This window comes from Cebus imitator, unplaced genomic scaffold, assembly GCF_001604975.1.
Source record: "Cebus imitator isolate Cc_AM_T3 unplaced genomic scaffold, Cebus_imitator-1.0 Scaffold0, whole genome shotgun sequence".
NCBI classification, from domain to species: Eukaryota; Metazoa; Chordata; class Mammalia; order Primates; family Cebidae; genus Cebus; species Cebus imitator.
Genome location: NW_016107315.1, coordinates 19,607,273 through 19,626,055, shown reverse-complemented (window position 1 = coordinate 19,626,055; position 18,783 = coordinate 19,607,273). Strand labels below are relative to the sequence as shown.

At 48.9% G+C, this 18,783-nt stretch overlaps 1 protein-coding gene across 7 annotated transcripts in view; it reads left to right on the top strand.

Moving 5' to 3' along the window:
- Positions 1–18,783, top strand: part of PKNOX2 (PBX/knotted 1 homeobox 2) — a 267,999-nt gene that overhangs the window by 198,001 nt on the left and 51,215 nt on the right. For all 7 annotated transcript variants that reach the window (XM_017523819.1, XM_037736405.1, XM_017523828.2 and 4 more), the window contains one exon: positions 3,083–3,222. In XM_017523819.1, coding sequence (XP_017379308.1) covers positions 3,083–3,222 — 140 coding nt within the window. The remainder of the gene's footprint in view (positions 1–3,082; positions 3,223–18,783) is intronic.

Genomic DNA, 18,783 nt, shown 5'->3' with positions numbered 1-18,783 from the left:
TTTTACATACTACACATCATCGAATCTGAGCCTCTCACCAGTGCTGTGTGGTGGGTGGTGATTATTAAAACACCCTCATGGTGTCTGAGCCTGTCAGAATTGGAGGGGACTTCAGATGTCGTGTAACAGAGCCACCCAGCTGAATCTCCCATCTTCTCCATGGTGGCCCAGCTGGTCAGTCCGACTCTACTTGACCTCTGTAGTGGCAGGAAATTCACCTGGAAAGCAGGGCAACCCACTCCAGCCTTAGAGAATTGGGGGCTTGGAGAGGTATTATTTAGGTTGTCTCCTTGTTATAGATCTAATGCATTGTTTGTAGTTTGGCCCTTCAACTCATACAGAACTGATATAATAAAATCCCCTCATTCAGATATTCAAAGGGGACTCTCATGTTTCCCCCGTCCCCCAAACCTTGTTTATATATTCCAGGTTCCTTCAAATGTTCGTGATACAATGAAGCACAGAATCCCTTTACCATCCTGGCTGACTCTGCTTTGGATGTACTTTCATGTGCGTGTTTAATCAAAGTAGTGCAAGACCAGAAGTTTCTGCATGCTGTGAACGATGCCTCTGTTAATGCATCCTCAGCTAGCATTAGTTTAGGCTGGATTTTTTTTGACAGACATTACACTTTGGCTATATTGAGCCAGCTGTCAACTAAAACACAGCTACTAAGCCATGTCTCTCCTTCTCTGCTCTTCAATATTGATTTTTCTTGGCCCAAATGTTAGAAGTGTTAAATTTTAACTTATTAGATGAAGATTAATCTTATCAGATTTAGCCCCTTGCCAAAATCTGTAAAGATCTTTTGGATTCCAGCTTCACGGCATTCATAAATTTCTTGAGCATTTCTTTAGATGTTCTCTAAATCACTGATTAAAGTGCTGAATAAGAGGATAAGGAGGAAGCATGTGACACTCTTCTGGAAACCTGCCCCAAGCTGACATCTATCCTTTAATTGTCATCCCTTGGGTGTAGTTTGCTAATCCATGCAATTGTCCACCAGGCTGCCTCTCTCCACATTTTCTGCAAGGCTATCATGGGAAATACCTTGCTGAGGTCATTTACACCATGTTTTCCTGATCTGCAAGCTTAATGATCATGTCAGATCCACGAACTGAGCTTTCTGATAGCAGGCACTCATCTTTGTGACCCCAGTGCCGAGCATGGTGCCTGGTACATAGCAGGGACTCAAGAAGTATCTGAAGAAATGATCAGTTGCATTAGTGAATGAAGGGATGAATCTGGCCCAGATTAGTGTGAAAATTACTGGGTTGTAGTTTTTTCAGAATTCACTATCTTTCTCTATTTTGAAAATTGGAACAGCATTTGCTTCTACTTTCTTTCTTACAGCACCTCCTTAATATTCATGAATTCCCAAAAGTCACCAACTTGCTTACTTATGAGAAAATAGGAGCTTAGGAAAGTTAAAGAATTTGCCTAAGGTCAAAGGCTAATAGAGGGAGACAGTAGGATTCAAGAAATTGTCTGCTGGCCTCCAGGCACCATGATGTTGTGTCTAGCCTCTTACCCACTGAGATTGGAAAGGCTCCCCAAGATCAGCCAGCAGTGGCAAGGGTATTTCTTGATTCCTAGGTGGTGCCATCTAGGAAAGCAGGTACATCTATTTTATAGTCTCAACCTCATTCACCACCCATCATTCATCTATTCATTGATTCAACGAATATTTATTGAGCACCTACTAGTACCAGGCTATTCTGGGCCCTAGGAATACAACTGTTGCAATCACTCCATGAGCTTAAGTTTTAGCTGGGAGTGAAGAGAAAATCAATAAGCACATAAATATAGAATATCGTCATGGTAAGGGCTATGAAGAAAAATAAAGCAAAAGGCATAGGGGCTGTATGTACTCCAAAGAGGTGGCATCTGAGCAGAGATCTAAATGAAGAGAAGCTCTAAATGAAGACATGCAAATGTCTGGGGGGTATATGCACCAGCAATGCTTGTATTCATAGAAGTATAATACTTTTTCTTCCAGAAAGCAGGGACCTAGATTTATATGATGAGCTTTGCAATTGTAAAATATCTGATTCTTTCAAGCCATGTTCATTCACTTACTCACTCATTTTACCCGCAAATACCTTGATTAAGCATCAAATCATTTTACTAAATCTGTGCCAGTTGGAAGCTGGGATGAAGGAGTGAGCAAGTCCTCAGAGGAGAACACAGATAAGTACATGCAGCCCAGCAACACAGTGTGGGTAGAGCTGCCTTCGTGCTATGGATGCGGTGATGTAAGAGAACAGTTGAGGCTTATCATCATTCACACTTTTAGAGAGTTATTTGACTGAAGGAAATAAAAAAGCACGAAACTCCATAAAAAGGGTTTTAAAAAATTTCTTAAACCATTGAACCATTTCTTTAAACAAAACCTTAGATAGAATGGATAATATTAAAAGGAGTTGCTCTGGTTGGCACAAAATTGCAGGCCTTGGGACACCTTCAAAAACATGTCACAGACTATGAAAACCCCTGCCCTAAATATTAGTTATGGCAAGGAACAAGAATCTGTCCATTACCCACTAAAGCCTGCCTATCTTCAAATGGCCAGTAAACCAGATTTGGAGAGCCATTCAGTCATCAGTCAAAAGCACTGGAATTGTTGCCTGTCGCTTGCATTAAAGGGAATAAATAAACCTGTGTCCAAATGAGAGCTGATTCAGCTCCTCTTTTTTCTGCTTTTCAAAGTCATCAAATCAATGTATCACAGTCCAAATGACCCGTAAGCACAATTTAAAGGGTTCGTCTTATTGTTTTTTTCTACTTCTGGGCAAAGGTTACCACATTTACATTAAGAGTCATCTCTTTTCAGATGTGCTGGGCATCTCCTAGTTTTGGATGGCCCGAAATTGTTTTCTAGAACATGCTCATTTGAAGAAAGCCTGATTTTCTTCCCAACTGTAGTACACATACAAATGGCTGCTCATTGTGTGCTCACAGCTCTCTTGCCTACGTGCTCTCCTCCGGGTACAGCACAGGCCAAGGTGGACCTCACACTGTCGCCTGGAGACCAGCACCCTGGCCATGCTAACCCACCACCTCCCCCTTCTTCTCTCTGCAGATGACGGCAACCGCCCAGCCACCCTCCAAGGCCCAGGCTGTCCACATCTCCGCCCCCTCAGCTGCTGCCAGCACACCTGTGCCCAGTGCCCCCATCGACCCCCAGGCCCAGCTGGAGGCTGACAAGCGAGCTGTGTACAGGTAGGAGACACTTCAGCTGTGTCCACAGCCCTCGACCAGCTTCAGGCCCCGTTCAGCCATGAGAGATGAGAATGCAGGCCTAAGGGTGGGCTCGACAGAGATCATGGCCAATAGCTATTCTCCCTCAGCCCGCTTCCCTCTCTAGTCAACCCAGAAACCCCCAGCTGGCCACAGTGACTCTAGCTTTTTGGGAATGTCTATGGAGGGATATAGAGGCCTAGGCAGCATCTTCCAAGAGCAGCACTTCCTATCTCAACCAGGGAGATGAGCCTTAATGGGTATCAGAAACCCTCCACTCAGCCAACAAGCCAACAGACAGCTGCCTCAGGATCCTCTCCTCGCCCTGTGCCCCGCTGTTGCTTTCCCTCCATCAAGCCCACTGGAGGACTGGACCTCTGACTGCACCCTCTAGGACTTGGCAGTCCACAAACTTTAGGAGGCCTGAAGGTCACAAGGAGAGCTTGTTAAAACACATGGTTCTGGGTTCCATGCTCAAAGATGCCAAATCAGTAGATCAAGCTACAGGAAGAGGGATATGCATTTTTTTTAAAAGCATTCCAGGTAAATCTGATGCAGCTGGTTATTGGACCCCACTTGGATTCATGGTAGTCTTTGCTTTTAAACAGTAGGTATTGGGTGTGACTGTAGGTTCTGCTGAGAGCAGGCAGCTTGTTTCATCTTGTTCTGCATCTGCCCAAGCATCCAGGACTGAGTCTTGAATGTTGCAGAGGTGGGATGGGGCCCAGGGAAAGGCTTATCTCCTTGATGAACTTCCGTTCTTGTACATGGTTGGGGAGGAAGATGCTGTCACCTGCGAATAGGCCTGAATGAGGCTCCTGCAGGGATCTTAGTTACCTTTAACCACTAAGAATAGGTGCCCAAGTCTGCACTCAGTGTTGAGGCTGGAGCCTTGCTCACATTCCCTTGTGGGAGTTTATATGTTCACATGTATTAGTAAGTGTGACTCGCCTCTGGCCGGGCACACACTGCAGTAGGTATGAATGCCAGTAACATGTGGAATGATTCACCCAAGACTAATGAATAGGAAGATTGATTTCTTTCTTACCCCTCCCCCCACCCCAATGACAGTGCCTTTATGGTAATGGTGGTAATTAGGGCTGTTACTCTCATTCTCATTGGCATTATTTTTAGTTTCTCAGATGAGCCAAATGCTTCTAACACCAACAGTTGGGAATCTGGAGCAGTGGGCCCTGATCACGGATCCTGGCACTGGGGACCTCCCAGGCCTAGCAGAGGGACAAAACACAGCACCTGTGCACTGCCCTGTGAAACACAGAGGCCAGACCCAGCTGCCTGCCGGTGGAGAGCTCTGGCTTGGGCCCCAAAGAACTCCAGGACCTGGTCACTGTACCTGTCAGGGAGACTCTAAGAAAGGTCAAGCTAGCGGACCCAGTGTGGGGTGGGCCTCCTTTCCTCCACCGTTCCTTCTTAACACTCTCTTATTGAATCCTTACTATTCCTATGTGCAGGCTGTGCTAGACTCCTGCAGAAGGAGGGTCGATGTATAGGCTCTTCCCTCCGTCTCTCCAGGCACTGATAGTTGTGCAAACAAGAAACCAGTGCTATGTGGTCAGAGCAACAGGAAAGACTTCACAGAGAAGGCGATATTTGAGTTTGGCCCTGAAGATTGAGTAAAAGACCCCACTAGGTGGAGAAATGTGGTGGGAGAGGACCTTCCAGGAACAGCCAGTGGCCAGAGAAGCTGGGAGTGGGGAGATGAGGCTGCACAGCCACCTGTAATTTACCGGCGCCAGCTGCAGTGGGCTTGTGCTTTCGTGGGGATCACTAGGGGAGGGAGTAACGCGGCCTCTGAAAACTGCCCAACCACCTGATGACATACACTTGCCTACTCTATTTGGAGTACTGTTACTCAAACTATGGCTATGGACTGGCAGCATCGAGTCACCTGGGAGCTGATTAGAAATGCAGACTCTCAAGGCCCACTCAGGCCTCAGGACTCACCATCTGCACTTTCACAAGATCCCAGGAGATTCCTATGCATACTGAAGACTCACCTCACAGCTAATCAGACCCCTGGGGCAGGGGCCTGTAGTGAGCATAGATCATGGTTTAGAAAGACCCCCCAGATTAGTGGTATAACAGTTTTTGGAAGCCTACGTTTCCAAACTCACCTCCACTGTGTCCTAGCCTCTCTGAGCTTCTGTGTCCCGATGGAATCTAAGCAGCAGACTTGATAAGAGTCAATGAGATGGCCCATGGAAGCACCTGCCCCCGCGTCTGGCACCAAACAGATGGATTTACTCCGTCCCACTAATGGGAACCTTGGGTTCCAAAGCCCTTCTTACAATCCCAGGCTCATACCCTACTGAGGCCAACCTGTAAGAGAGGTGGGTCATCACTCTCATGGGAGCCACCACATGGTTGTCACTTGAAGTATGGCCCAGACCTTTCTGCAATTAACATTTCTTCCTATTCCCCTTCCCTCCATGGCTTTATCTTCTCCCATGGGGTTGACCACCCGCAACCCTTGGTATTTGCCCAAAGTCTGTCTGCAGCCGTCTGACCCGGAAGAAGGAATCCCAGACAAAGGTGGCTGCCGCAGCACCTCAGGACACCAAGCTGACAGCAGCACCATGCTGGCTTCCCAGCTCTCCTGTCCTGCCGCTGCTTCTGGCCCGGCAGGCCCAGGGTTGTCTCCGACAACCACACCTCTCCCATTAGTACCAGTCCCTCTCTCTGCAGCCATTGTCCGGGGATGACCGGGGAGGGAGCTCAGCCTCCTGTAGGGTCGGGTAATTTTAATTAGATTTGCCTGCCTGGGGCAGCCTGGCTGCTCCAAAGCACATCAGGGAGTCGGCATTTCATGTCAGTAAATGTAACCAGACCCTTTCCATTCAGTTGAGTGGCCCACACTAGTTTTTGGGAGCCCCCCTCATGGCCCCTCCCAGAACCACAGATGAAGGAAGTGTGGGGGTGACCACTCCCTGCCTAGGCCCCTGCTGGGTGGCAGAGGGGTAGTATGACACAGGGGAGGGAGCCTGCCAATGCCCGGGAGGTTTTATTTGTGTATGAGGATGTGTTAATGAAATGTACTGGTTCCCTTCTGATGTGGAAACTGTGGAGTGGGGGACGGAGGGCAGCGTCTGTCTTTAATTGCATCATACCAGAGCATCATCTGGACTAATCAGCAAAGCAACCAGGGGCTCCCGCTCAGATTAATGATTGCAGTCTAATCCGAGCAGATCCCATGATTGGATGCACATCGTGGGTAATTGTGTTTATGGCCCAGGAGCAGCACTGAGAGGGGGTCCAAAGAGGGGAAGCCAGTAGAGTGAGGGACCACAGGTTTGGACCCAGCTCAGTTCCCTCCTTCCCCAGCCCCCACCTCAACCCTGGGGTTTTCTCCCAAAGAAGTTTAAGCTTAGCTTGAACCACAACACCCACCTGCCCATGCTGGTGATGGTCGGATGTTAGGTGCTGCCTAAATCAGGGGATTAGGCTGCCAGCGGCACAGAGGCAGGGCCAAGAGGGTGAGGTTAATCCAGCTTTCCCTCCCCCCTCCTCCCCTCCAGTCTCCTTCGTTCCCCTTTGAAGTGAGTGGGTTCCCATGGAAACCATGGTGTCCTGAGGAGCGGAAGAGTGGCAGGAGCTAGGCCTGGCCAGGTGCTGGTGGGGGAGGAGGTTGGCTTTGAGGAGACTGCTCTGCTAAGGTGCTGGCTCCCTTCCCTAAGGCTGAAAATCTCTCTGAGAACCAGGAACACGGAGGTGCTAAAGTCGTTGCCCATTATTGATAAGGAAAAGCTGAGCTGGAGGCATGAGCAGTGAGAAAACAGTGAGGGCAGTGGTGCTTTGCCTTTCCATTAAAAATCTAGAGAGTGGGGAGAGGGTGAGGTGGCTTCCGGACCCTGCCTGTCTCCTTTGCGGCATTACTCACAATTGAATTAACTGTGTTAGCATTTGTGTCAACCTAATTTGTTTCCCCTGCTATACTGTTAACTCCAGAGGACAGAGTCTGCGTCTGTCTTGCTCATTGCTTTATCCCCAGCACCTTACATGATACCTTAGGGTCAGCCGCTTAGACGAAGCAGCTATTGCCTCAAAGCTTGTTGGACTTCATTAAATAGGTTAGGGAGTACCCCATAAACATACTATAGTTCTAGGTTGCTGTGCCAGCAAATATCTCTCGAGGTGAGGAAGGGGAGCAGCTCCGTTTTGTAGCATTTGCTGCTCCCAGTGATGTAAATGCTCGCACCATGGCCCGTCCCACACTGCCCACCTGATGTCACTGAGCAGTAGCCGGCCTCAAAGTGCAAACCGCACCCAGGGAGCTGGGTTCCAGGCCCTCAGTCTCCAGATTTACGTGGGTAAGCCCATCTTACAGGCCAGTTCTTTGGAATGGTCTTACTGATACTTTTAGCCACGATCCTACATTCTTGGTCTTCACTGTCTGGTCTGGTCCACTCCTGGGTTCTAAATTTGAAACGTTCTCTTAATCAATGAACTCTTGGAACAGTACCTGATGTGCATAGGTGCCTTGTAAGTGTCTGTAGTGACGATTTTCCACCTGAATGCCAAGGCAGTCTGTCTCTTTCCATCTGCTTCAGGAAAGCCCCACCTTCACTCCAAACTTCTCCATCTTTTCCAAGTTGCTTCCAACCCTTTTTCCTGGCCTATCAGCGAATGATCTCCTTCCTCACAGCTCCAGAAACCCTGCCTCAAACCATTCTTCTGCCTCCTGTTTAGTTTCTTAGCTCTGAGAATCTTGCACTTTCCACACCGTGTGTCCAGTTCTTTCTATCAGTCTCATCTCCCATGTATCACAAGTTCAGAACTTCTACCCACATGGGACCACCAGAGAGCTCATGCAGAAGTCCAGCTCTAGTTTAATAAAAACAATGTGAGTTTCTGGAGCCCTGTTTATAATGCACTTGTTTATATCTCCTGCAGACTGAATGGACAGAATCCACACTTGTGTGGGGAAGGAACAGAGCAGGACAGTAGGCAGTGTTCAGATCACTCCCTTGAGACTAGCCTAAAGGTCATGAAAGTTCCCGACATGATCCTGACAGCCCTATAGCTAGAGGCAAATGCAGCCGTGGCCCCATGTTGGGCAGTGGGAAATAGAATCGTGCTCTAGAAATTGACTTGGTGAAAACTAGCTTTGTCACCTTGGGCTAGTTCATCTCTTGGGGCCTCTGTTTTCTCAGCTATGAAAAAGAAAAACGATAATACGATAATAGCTAGAATACAATAAGATAATATCTGGTATATAGATCAGTGTTTGGTAGATGGCGGTATTTTAAACACAAGGGCCAGCATATGTTGGTTTTGCCTGTTCAGGATGTGAAGTCTGGTACGTTCGAGGGAGCAGGATTCAGGGTTACGAACATAGCCTTTGGACTTAGGTTGCCTGGTTCACACTCTAGCTCCATCACTGGGCACTAAAACTTTCTGTGTCTCAGTTTCCTCACCTGTAAAATGGGGCTAAAAACTGTACCATCTCCTCATCTAGATTGTCATGAGGTTTAAATGAGATAACACAGGTAATGTGCTTGGTAAAGAACCTGGCGGGTGGTCCGCGTTCTGTGGGTGTCAGCCGCTGTTGGATGTATTGGTGTCAGGCAGGAGCTTGTAAGCCAGGACATAAATGCTGAGAGGCGGCGCAGCCAAGGGTTCCCATTCAAGTGGTCTTCACTCTGCAATTCAGTTAATTATTAACTGAGCTCCAGCATCTGTAAGACATTGTGCTAAATTTGTAAAGGGGTCCTGTCCAGGGATAGAGGAAAAGATAGGCATAGAAAGTAGCTGTGATATAAATTTGGCACACAGTATAGGCTCAAAAAAGTATTTGTGGATTTGACTGCAAAGCTTCAGGCCCGCAGAGTAGCGTGGGAGAGTTGCACTGCTTTTCCCAAGGGAGGTGAGTCCCGAGAGAATGACGCCATGCTACCGATCCTGGGGCTGGGCTGGTAGATGGGGTGGGAGGAATCTTTCTAGGTCTGAGGGCTAGACAGACAGAGTGGGTCCTGTGTGACTGTCCTCTGTAGGAGCTGCCTGGTCAGGACCCTGGGAACTGGTACTTTAATGAAGTGTCTTTGAGAGAACTCTTCCACCCTGTGACCAAAGAGTGTTTTGGCTCCAGTGAAGTTGACCCTGGGGCTTAACCCTCTGCCTTCCCTGGCATTGGGCTTCGTTATTCCTGGAATGTGCTGGGTGAGGTGGCCCAAGAATGGTGTGGGAGATATGCAGCTACTCCAAGCAGAGAAGTTGGGACCGGATGCTTCATGCCAGGGCCTCTGGGCTGCTAGGTGCTGTGGGCAGATGTTCCAGGCTGTGTTCTTGGTGGGGCTTTGTGGGCTAGGGGTTCCAGCAGACAGTCCCTGCTTTTTGAAGCAGCTGGGTTCACTGGCACCCGAGGTATCATCTCAGCTGCTGACTATAGTCAGGGGGTGATCCTGCTGGAGCCATAATCTGGAAAGTGAAACCATGCTCAGATTTCCTCTATACCAGGCAAAGCCCATTCTCTGCCCTTTCTACGCCATCATAAGGCCTCCCATGCCAAGCCCAGCCTCTGCAACTCCTGCTGACAGGCCCAGAGGCTGCAGCTGTCTTGCTCAGGGAGCAGGTGTGCTCAGGAGTGGTGGGTCCTGCTGCTTCCATGGCTCACTGGCCTGTCCTAGGTAGAGCTGCATTATCTAGGGTTCCTGCCAAGACAAGGCTCACTGAAAAGAGATCCAGGAGTCCTGAAATCTGCTGACTTTTATCCTCACAAGGTTATGTTAGGATTAAATGAGATAACCCATGCTAACAGCTGGTAGTGCTTGGCACACAGAAGGTTCTTGGTGAATGGTAGCTACATTCATGAAGAAGGACTATACCTGGTCTGTCCCCCTTACAAGAAGAAAGACAACCAGCAATTGGGCCTCCTGCTAATGCAAATGGGGAGGTGTGGGGTGGGGTGGGAGGAGAACAGAAAGCTGGGGCCGTGAAGGTTCATATGGCTTCTCACCAGGCCTGGGCTAAGCCAGCTTGCCTGTCTTTTAACCATACTGCCACTTTCTGCTTTTCCCAAGCACTGATCCATTTAATGGTTGAGTGGGAAAAACCTGAACCGAGACTTTAGTCTGAGTTCTGACTCTACCATCAGGCAAATCATTTAACTTCTTTAGACAAGCTTGCTTACCCCACGGGGTAGGCATCAAATGAGGAAAGGAGAGATCTGCAAAATGTTAAGGCCTCTTCAAACACACACAAGTACTGTTACAAGAGGAGGTTCTTTTGGAAACTCCCCGGATAAAGCGGAGATTCTCTCATACAGCAACAGTGTTGAGGCTCCCAGGGTAATCCTGGCAGCTCAATTTTTGGACCCCAGGATGTGTATGACTCAAGGGTAGTAGAGAAAAGGGGAAAGCAGATGAAGTGAGTCCAGTGACTGTTCACGAGTAGTACATGGGAGAGAGGGAAGAGCACACGATTTGGAGTTTGAATACCCAGATTTTAAATCCCAACTCATTCACTGCATAGCTTGATGCAATCATTTAACGAAACAGCACATCCGTTTGCTAATGAGTAAAATGGGAATGAGAAGCCCTTTGGGGTATCTAAATGCAATAAGCACATATAAGACCACTTAACAGAGTGCCGTCAAGTGTATGCGGGTGCGTATTTAGTCCTTGACTGTGACCAAGACAAAACAGTTAGGGCTCACCTCCTCACGCCATCTCTTCCCCTTGAAATTCTTTCTCTATGGGGACTGGCTGAATTTCCGGTGACTTGGATGGAATCTCTGATCGCCTTTCACTAGCTGCCTGATTTCAGGAGACACTTCTCTTTTCTCTTTTGTTTGTAACTTTGGTTTTAGGTTCAGAGTGCAGGTTTGTCATATAGGTAAACTCATGTCACAGGGGCTGTTCCACTTCTCTTTTCGCTGCCAGAGTCACCTCTCCTTGTTACGAAGGGGCTGGACGCGACATTCCCACCAGGTCTCACGTGTCAAGCTCTTTGCATTTTTGCCCTCACAGAGCAGTTTTAACTTTTGCTGTGTTGAGATTACACATTGATGTGTTTAATGTTCTGGGAGGAGTGTATGCATGCGAGTGTCTGAAGGGAGGAGGGCTGAGCAGACTGCGATCTGCCCTGGGCCCCATACTCACCAGGAATGGACCTGTCCACCCACCTGGGGGAGGAGAGCTGGGCTGGAGCCCAAGAGCCCTGACAGATGCAGCTCTAATTTAGCAACTCGAAGAAGTCCTCTCCAAGGCAACCCAGGCGAACACACCGCCCACTGGGCAGGACTAAAAATACACCCGCATGGTTTCAACGTCACACCTGAAGTAAAAATACATCCAACCAGGGGCCGCTGGCTCGCTCCCACCCCCTCTGTTCTCTCCATCTGTTACTTTCAAGGGGAGGAGAAGCAGAGGGCTGGAGAAGCACCTTCCTCCCTACTCCCTTCCCTCCCTCTAAGACCTCACTACCCTCTCTGCACAAAGCCCCCAGCACAGCCCCAAAGAAGGCAGGGCCTTTCGTAGCAACTGTGGCTAGAAGCTGTCAGATGGCAAAATCTGAACCAAGTCCCCCAAGTATGGACGGATGCTGTGCCTGAAAGAACTTGAGATTGTGTCTCAGAACCTTCATTGTGATAGTCATCCCTTACTCCACTCCTTTGTTCACTCCTTCCCATTCACTGATTCGTCAAAAATGTATTGATCCTCTGCTATGCGCCACACACTGTGCCTAACCCTTGGGAGTTCGGAGAGAAGGAAGATGGGGTCACTGACTGGAGGAGTCCACCATGCCATGAGGAAGATAGACCTGTGCACAAGTAACTGTGGTTAATAGAGTTTCAGAAGTGTCATAAAAGAAATAAAAATAAATTCCTACTGGTAGTGCTTTTTTGGTTAAAAGAAAATGAGGTTCAAAGTTCTGATAGATTGTAAGATGTCTCTCCCCCTCCTCTTTCTGGACCTCTATTTGAATTGGCATGTGGGTTTGTTTTCCCAGCCAAATGAGTCAGTGGAGATGGGAATATAAATTTATTGGAGTGGTTGGTGTCAATGTTGCCCTGAATTTAAAAAGTACCCATGCACCATTCCAGGGAAATGGAGCAGGCATTAATTGATAGTTTACTAAGTGCCAGACACGCTCCACATTTCTTCATTTAATACTTACAGGAACCTGCATAGGAGGTGTTATCCTTGATGAAAGAGGAAACTGAGGAAACTGAAAATTCAGCCACTTACCCAAAGTCTATGCTTATTTCAGACCACCTAGTGTCCCACCCTAAATTGTGAGCGAGGTCAAGGGAGAAACCCCTAGCGTTTGCTGTGAGGGCTCAGAGAAGGCGATGGTTTCTCTTGCTGGAGAGATCCATGAGGGGAGCCTGTGCAGAAGGCATGTCCGCCTGATGCTGAGGTCATTGGAGGGGAAAATGAAGAGACATAGGAGCAGGGAATCCCGGTGGAAAGAGCAGCGAGAAAAGAGTCATGGGCACAGGAAAGCAAGGGGCAAAAGTAGGCATAGGCAGGAACAGAAGTTTGCTTCACCTGGGCTGCTGAAGGGGAGTAGTGACCATTCCAGGGACCAGGGCCCACCTGCCCTCTCTCCTTACAGCTGCCACCTTTCTCTGCTGAGTCTGTCTTCAGGGGTATCTAATCTTTTGGCTTCCTTGGGCCATGTTGGAAAAAGAATTGTCTTGAGCCACACATAAAACACACTAATACTAACAATAGCTGATGACCAAAAAAAAACAAAAAACCCTCACAAAAAAAGTCTCATAATGTTTTAAGAAAGTTTATGGATTTGCATTGGGCCACGTTTAAAGCCAACCTAGGCTCCATACAGCCCATGGGTCATGGGTTGGACAAGCTCGATCTAGGAGAAATACTGAAAAGAGGCTGAGGCCACATGATGAACAGCCTGGAGTGCTCATCTGGGAGCGCTGGCTTGAGTCTGCCGGTGTCCAGGAGGAATTTTACTGCACTCTCCAAATGGGCACTTGTTGTGGGCCCTCTGCGGTGAACAAATGCCCCAGGAAAGGGTTAGGGGTCTGTTCTGGAAAGTGGTTTCTAGGATATTCTCTGGTTCTGAGATTCCAGTGGTCTCTGGCCTGAGCACTAAAAAAAAAGGCTCAAAACGCCAGCCCTTGGGCAGAGCTTCTAGAAAGGCAAGCTTTTGGCAACTTGACAGCCACTGTGTGTTGGTAGGGCATAGGTTGGTAGCCAGAGTGCCACTGATCCCTGCGTGTTTCACCTTACCCTACCCCCCTGGCCAACGGTGTTGCATCCTCTGGGCAGTGGGACCCTGGCCAGGCCTCTGGTCCTGCTAGCCCATGCCTGAAGATGTCCACCCAAAAATCTTGCTCTCCTCCCCTGCATTCCACCTCTGGATCACCCATCCTTGGCCCAACAGGAAGAGATAGAGGCTCTGTCTCCCCTGTCTCCATTGGAAGAAGCAGCCGGGGTTCGGGGATGGGGTGGGCACCGACACTGGGCCTTCCTCTTCCCACCTCCAGCCCGGTGAGAGTGCCGTTGCTGTAAGGGCAGTGTGGAGGGAACCGGGGGGCTCCAAGGTCAGTCACAGGAAAGGAGGTGGATGGCCCAGGCAGGCAGCCACACACTTGGCTGGATCCATAATTGAGGTCTGCAGTCCTGGCCAAGGTCACAAGGGAAGGGATGGCTGAGAGGCTCAGAAGGGACAGAGTGGCATGACTGTGAATCACAAAGTTTATCACCCAGAAAGAGAACTCAGCATTCACATCTCCCCTTGCGGAGACCACCTCGCCCCACTCGTGGCCGGTGCTGTTTCTGTCTGCACATCCACTCTCTCACTCCCTTGAATTTTACACCTTCGCCTCCCTGAAGCTCTGTATTTTTGCATTCTTTCTAATTTATTTTCTGTCTCTGCTTCTGTTTCCACGCCTCCCCTAAGAAGGAAGAAATGTTTTATTTAAAAAAAAAAAAAAAAACCCAGGTGGTCCAAAGAGAAAGAAAGAGAATTGAAAAAAGATCCAACTGTCTTTTTTTTTTTTTTTTTCCAATAGAGTCTTGATCTGTCACCCAGGCGGGAGTGCAGTGGCACAATCTGGGCTCACTGCAACCTCCGCCTCCCAGCTTCAAGCAATTCTCCTGCCTCAGCCTCCCAAGTAGCTGAGATTAAAGATGCGTGCCACCACATCTGGCTATTTTTTGTATTTTTAGTAGAAATGGGGTTTCACCATTTGTACAGGCTGATCTTGAGCTCCTGACCTCAGGTGATCCACCTGCCTCGGCCTCCCAAAGTGCTGGGATTACAGGCGTTAGCCACTGTGCCCAGTCGAAGACTCAAGTATATTTTTTTAAGTCCTTTTAACAAAAAAAAAAATTAGCCGCAGCCACATAGGGGAACTTTAAGTTAGATATGAGCATAAGAGTTAGCAAGGAAGTTGCAGGGTCCATTCCAGAAGGTCTTTAAAAATGTTAGGGCAATCTGTCAGCCCAATGTATGCTAAGAATATCTGTCTTGAGGTGGGGAGGAATACGGAGGCTTTGTTGAATCTTGCCTGCCCCATGATGCGCTTAGAAGCTTTGGTCTTGATTGAGGGGTCTCAGCCTTTCTGTTACTGAGTGTTAACCTCTGCACACAGTTACAGCCAACATCCTGCCCTGTCTCTAATCGGCTCTCCCGGGGACAGCAGCACACACCTTGGCCCCAAACTGGGCATTCCAGACCAGCAGATTTGGGTGAAGTAAAAAACACGAAGGCAGAAATGTCAGAAATAATTAAACCAAACGATGGCTTAAACCCCTGTAGAAATCAACACATCCGGTTTAATCACCTTCTTAAGCTAGCACAAGACTGCAATTCTGTGGAGAGGGGTTCTTTATTTCTTTGGATCGTTAACAAGAACTGCATATCTTGAGTTTGATTTTAGTTCAGATGCTCCTGGGGAAGAGTGATGAGGGTAGGGAGCGGGGGGTGGGACGAGGGACTCAGAAAAGAGAAAAGAAATAATAAAATGTTATTCGCGATCGTCTCTTCTTCCCCTCTCCCCGAGCTGAACCGCGTCTCCCTCCTGCCGCCTCTGTCCGCACTCCTGGTGAAGGCACCCGCCCTCCCAGCACCCAGGCGGAGGCGCAGTGCTGAATGTGCTAAATTAGGCCATTAGAGAAATTCATTTCTCTTTATTAGCCTGTGTCAAATCCTTTTTATTAGTGGCTGGAAACGGCCTCTCTTCTGCAGTAAAATGTCATGCCAGTTCACTCATTTTATTTGTTCTGCACTGACGAGGCTCAAACTCTCACTGAATTAGTGCAGAGAGATTTATTTCCTCCAAATTTTGAACGGCTTAAGAGAGATTGGGGTGGAGAGGGTGGTTGGAAGGGAGGCGACATGGGGGGAGAAGAGTGAAGAAGGGGGCTGGGAGGGAGAAGGTGAGCTCTTATGGAGGTCACATGTCCTCAGCTCTTTGGATATAAATTCTAATGACCATTCTTCAAATCCTGCTCATCATCTTCTGGGCATTGGAGACCGAATGTCCACATCTCTGCTCCTAGCCCATGGAGGATATGAATACACAGCAGAAGAGATCTGGACAGTGGGAAGAAGCACTCCTGAAAAAACATCGTGTAGTGGGACAAACTGAGGCTCAGGGAAGGCCAAGTTCTCTCCTCTAACTAGGAATCCTTCTCCCCACCCATTCCTGGCTCACACAGGGCCGTTTTTCTCCCAGCTGGCTTTGGTGTCAGTTCTCATGGCCCCTGCCCTCAGGGTGGACTCCCAAGCCTGCAGCTGAGACTGCTGGGAAGAACTTTTCCAGGGTGGCTGCCAGCTTCCTCTCATGCTTTAGGGGGTGATGTTGGAGGGTAGCTTAGAAAATATAGGTCAGTCCTTAGCCAGGTACGGGCTGGGCACTTGGGGAAGGGCAGATGAGTCTCCCATAACTGCACCGGGAATAGCCTGAGAGAAGCCGAGGACCATGCTGCAGCCACAGAACCCATGGAGTTGCTGGGAAACTGAGCCTGTCTCTCAGGGGGCAGTGCAGTGTCTCAGGGATCCCCACACATAAGGTAGAAGGTAGTGTCTGGGTTTACAAGTGATCCAGGTGGATGGATAAAGGGAGTCACAGGTGCCCCACTGACCATGGCCGTGGATCACAGGAAAAGCTGTGAGTTGTCTCAGATGCCGTCTGAGCTCTGAGAGACCAACAGGGCTCTGGGATGGGGTGGGAGGAACCAGACACTGGAGCCTGGGGAGGCTGGGGTAGGAGAAGGGAGTGTCTGAGGTCTGACAGTGCTGATCTCTGCCCTCCAACTCTGACTGCTCAGTCCTCAGGTCACAGAGCAGCTGGAGAGAGGTGCCAGGACAGCACCTGCGAAGTCTGCCCTGAGCTCCATGGACTCTTAGTTAATTTGGAGGGAAGGATGGGCAGCATGTTCCCTTCTTCTGAGACAGCAGGAGCCATGGAAGACACCCCTAAATATGCCCCCATACACATACACAAAGCCATTCTGGGAGATCTGACACCTGGAGGCGAAGGAGGTTTATAAGACAGACCCTGGCTGTGGTTCTGCAGAGGAGGTGCCTGTTCCCTACCAGCTTTCTGGTAGGCCTTTCTCGATGGATCTTCTGGCAATTTGGGGCAGCAAATAGGCCACCCTTAAATATTGCCCCTTTCTTCTGCAGACTGCACACCCTGGTGTATGTGACAGTGCCTCCCACCCCATCCCTGCAAGCCCAGCTCTGTCATGAGGCATCTCATGATCTGACTGCTGCTGCCTTTTCAACCTCATCTCCCTCCACCCCTCACCTGCCTACCTGGCTCCAGCCACACTTGGTTAGATTTTGTTCCAGAAACATGCAAGCTCATTCCTATCTCAAATGCTTTGCTTTTTCTCCTGCTGGAACGCCAATCCCTTAGCTCTTTGCATGACTACATCTCATCATCTGAGGTTTAACTTAAATGTCACCTCCTCAGAGAGGCCCTCCCTGACCACTCTAAGAAAAGCCGCTCCTCCCTGAAAGAGCAAGGAGAGAAGCAGAGGAGATCCCCTCCTCTCCCTACCCAAAGCTAGTAGCTGGGGGTACACAGTCATGGCAGATCTCTCTTTGTTACCCCACTTGCCACTCACACTGTGTACACAGCACACACCATCCCTGTATACTTACACACATATTGCATACAAATAGCACAGAGATCATGCTTGCTGTGTTCATAGCACACAAAATCAGCACCCCAGGTACACACACACAACTCATCTGTGCGTATATACAGCATTAGCACAACACTGTGTGTGCACACAATGAAAGCACACAGGACCTCACACAACACTTGCTCTCATTGACAGCCTACATACAACGTTGGTGCACGCACACATATGCATGTGCACATACATATGCACACATGCACACACACACTTTGTCCCTTCCCTCCAACTAACCAGTGAGAAAGGAATGTGCGGTGACCGCAGCTGATGCGGGGTTGGGGCGGGGGCTGCACCCCCACCACCTGGCACGATGCTGCGGATTATTAGTTCCTAGTAATTTAGTGCCCTTGTACAGAGTCGATTTGTGCCTTTCATTCCTAATTGATCTAGTGGCTGTTTAAATGGCAGCAGGCATCTGTTGAGAGTAGGGAGGTTCATAAGGCGCAATAATTCATAACACCGTCTGGAATTTGCCTTTCATGTCCCTCAGCTAAACCACTGCAGGGCTCTGCTTAAATTACAGCCACTGAGGCTTTCTTTGGTATTCCACTCAGGGCCAGGAGAATCTTGCATTAAACTGGGATCAGGTTAGATTAGACTATAATATGCTGCAGTATTAGTGGCTGCAAATGAAGACTTATACTGGAGTTTAGCCCCTTCACCTGGTTTTCTCTTTGTCTTCAGCCGAATGGCTAAGCTAACCCATTGTTTTCTCCACCAGCTTTCTGCTAGACCTTTCTCAATGGAGCTTCTGGCAATTTGGGGCAGCAAATAGGCCACCCTTAAATACTGACCCTTTCTTCCACAGACTGCACACCCAGCCTGCAGCCCTGGGGCCCAGCAGTTTAGGCATCAGCTTCCAAAACCAGGGTCAGGGAGAGAGTGTGCAGGGACAGGCTCTCCCAAGCCCAGCAGCTCCTCTGGAGCAGGAATTTCTCTCTTTTCCTCCCCCGGCACCCCTGAGTCTGAGTAGAAAGACCTGTAAAATGCGAACGTGAGTGTGGATGGGGGTAAGCACTTTCTGTCTTTTTGTCCAAAATTGTTAGAATTCCAGGGTGGACAGGCTCCTAGGGGTTCCCCCACCCACTTACAAATATCGTACAGGCTAAATATTCAGTCCTTCTCTGTGTGCTCAGTCATGCTGGGCTGGAGGGCAGACCCTGGTCTGTACTCCTTACCTATTGTGTTCTTGGCAGGGCACGGTGGCTCACACCTGTAATTCCAGCACTTTGGGAAGCTGAGGCAGGCAAACTCCTCACTTGAGGTCAGCAGTTTGAGAGCAGCCTGGCCAATGTGGTGAAATCCCCTTTTGGCTAAAAAAATATAAAAAACTAGCCAGGCATGATGGTGGGCACCTGTAATCCCAGCTATTCAGGAGGCTGAGGCACAAGGATCA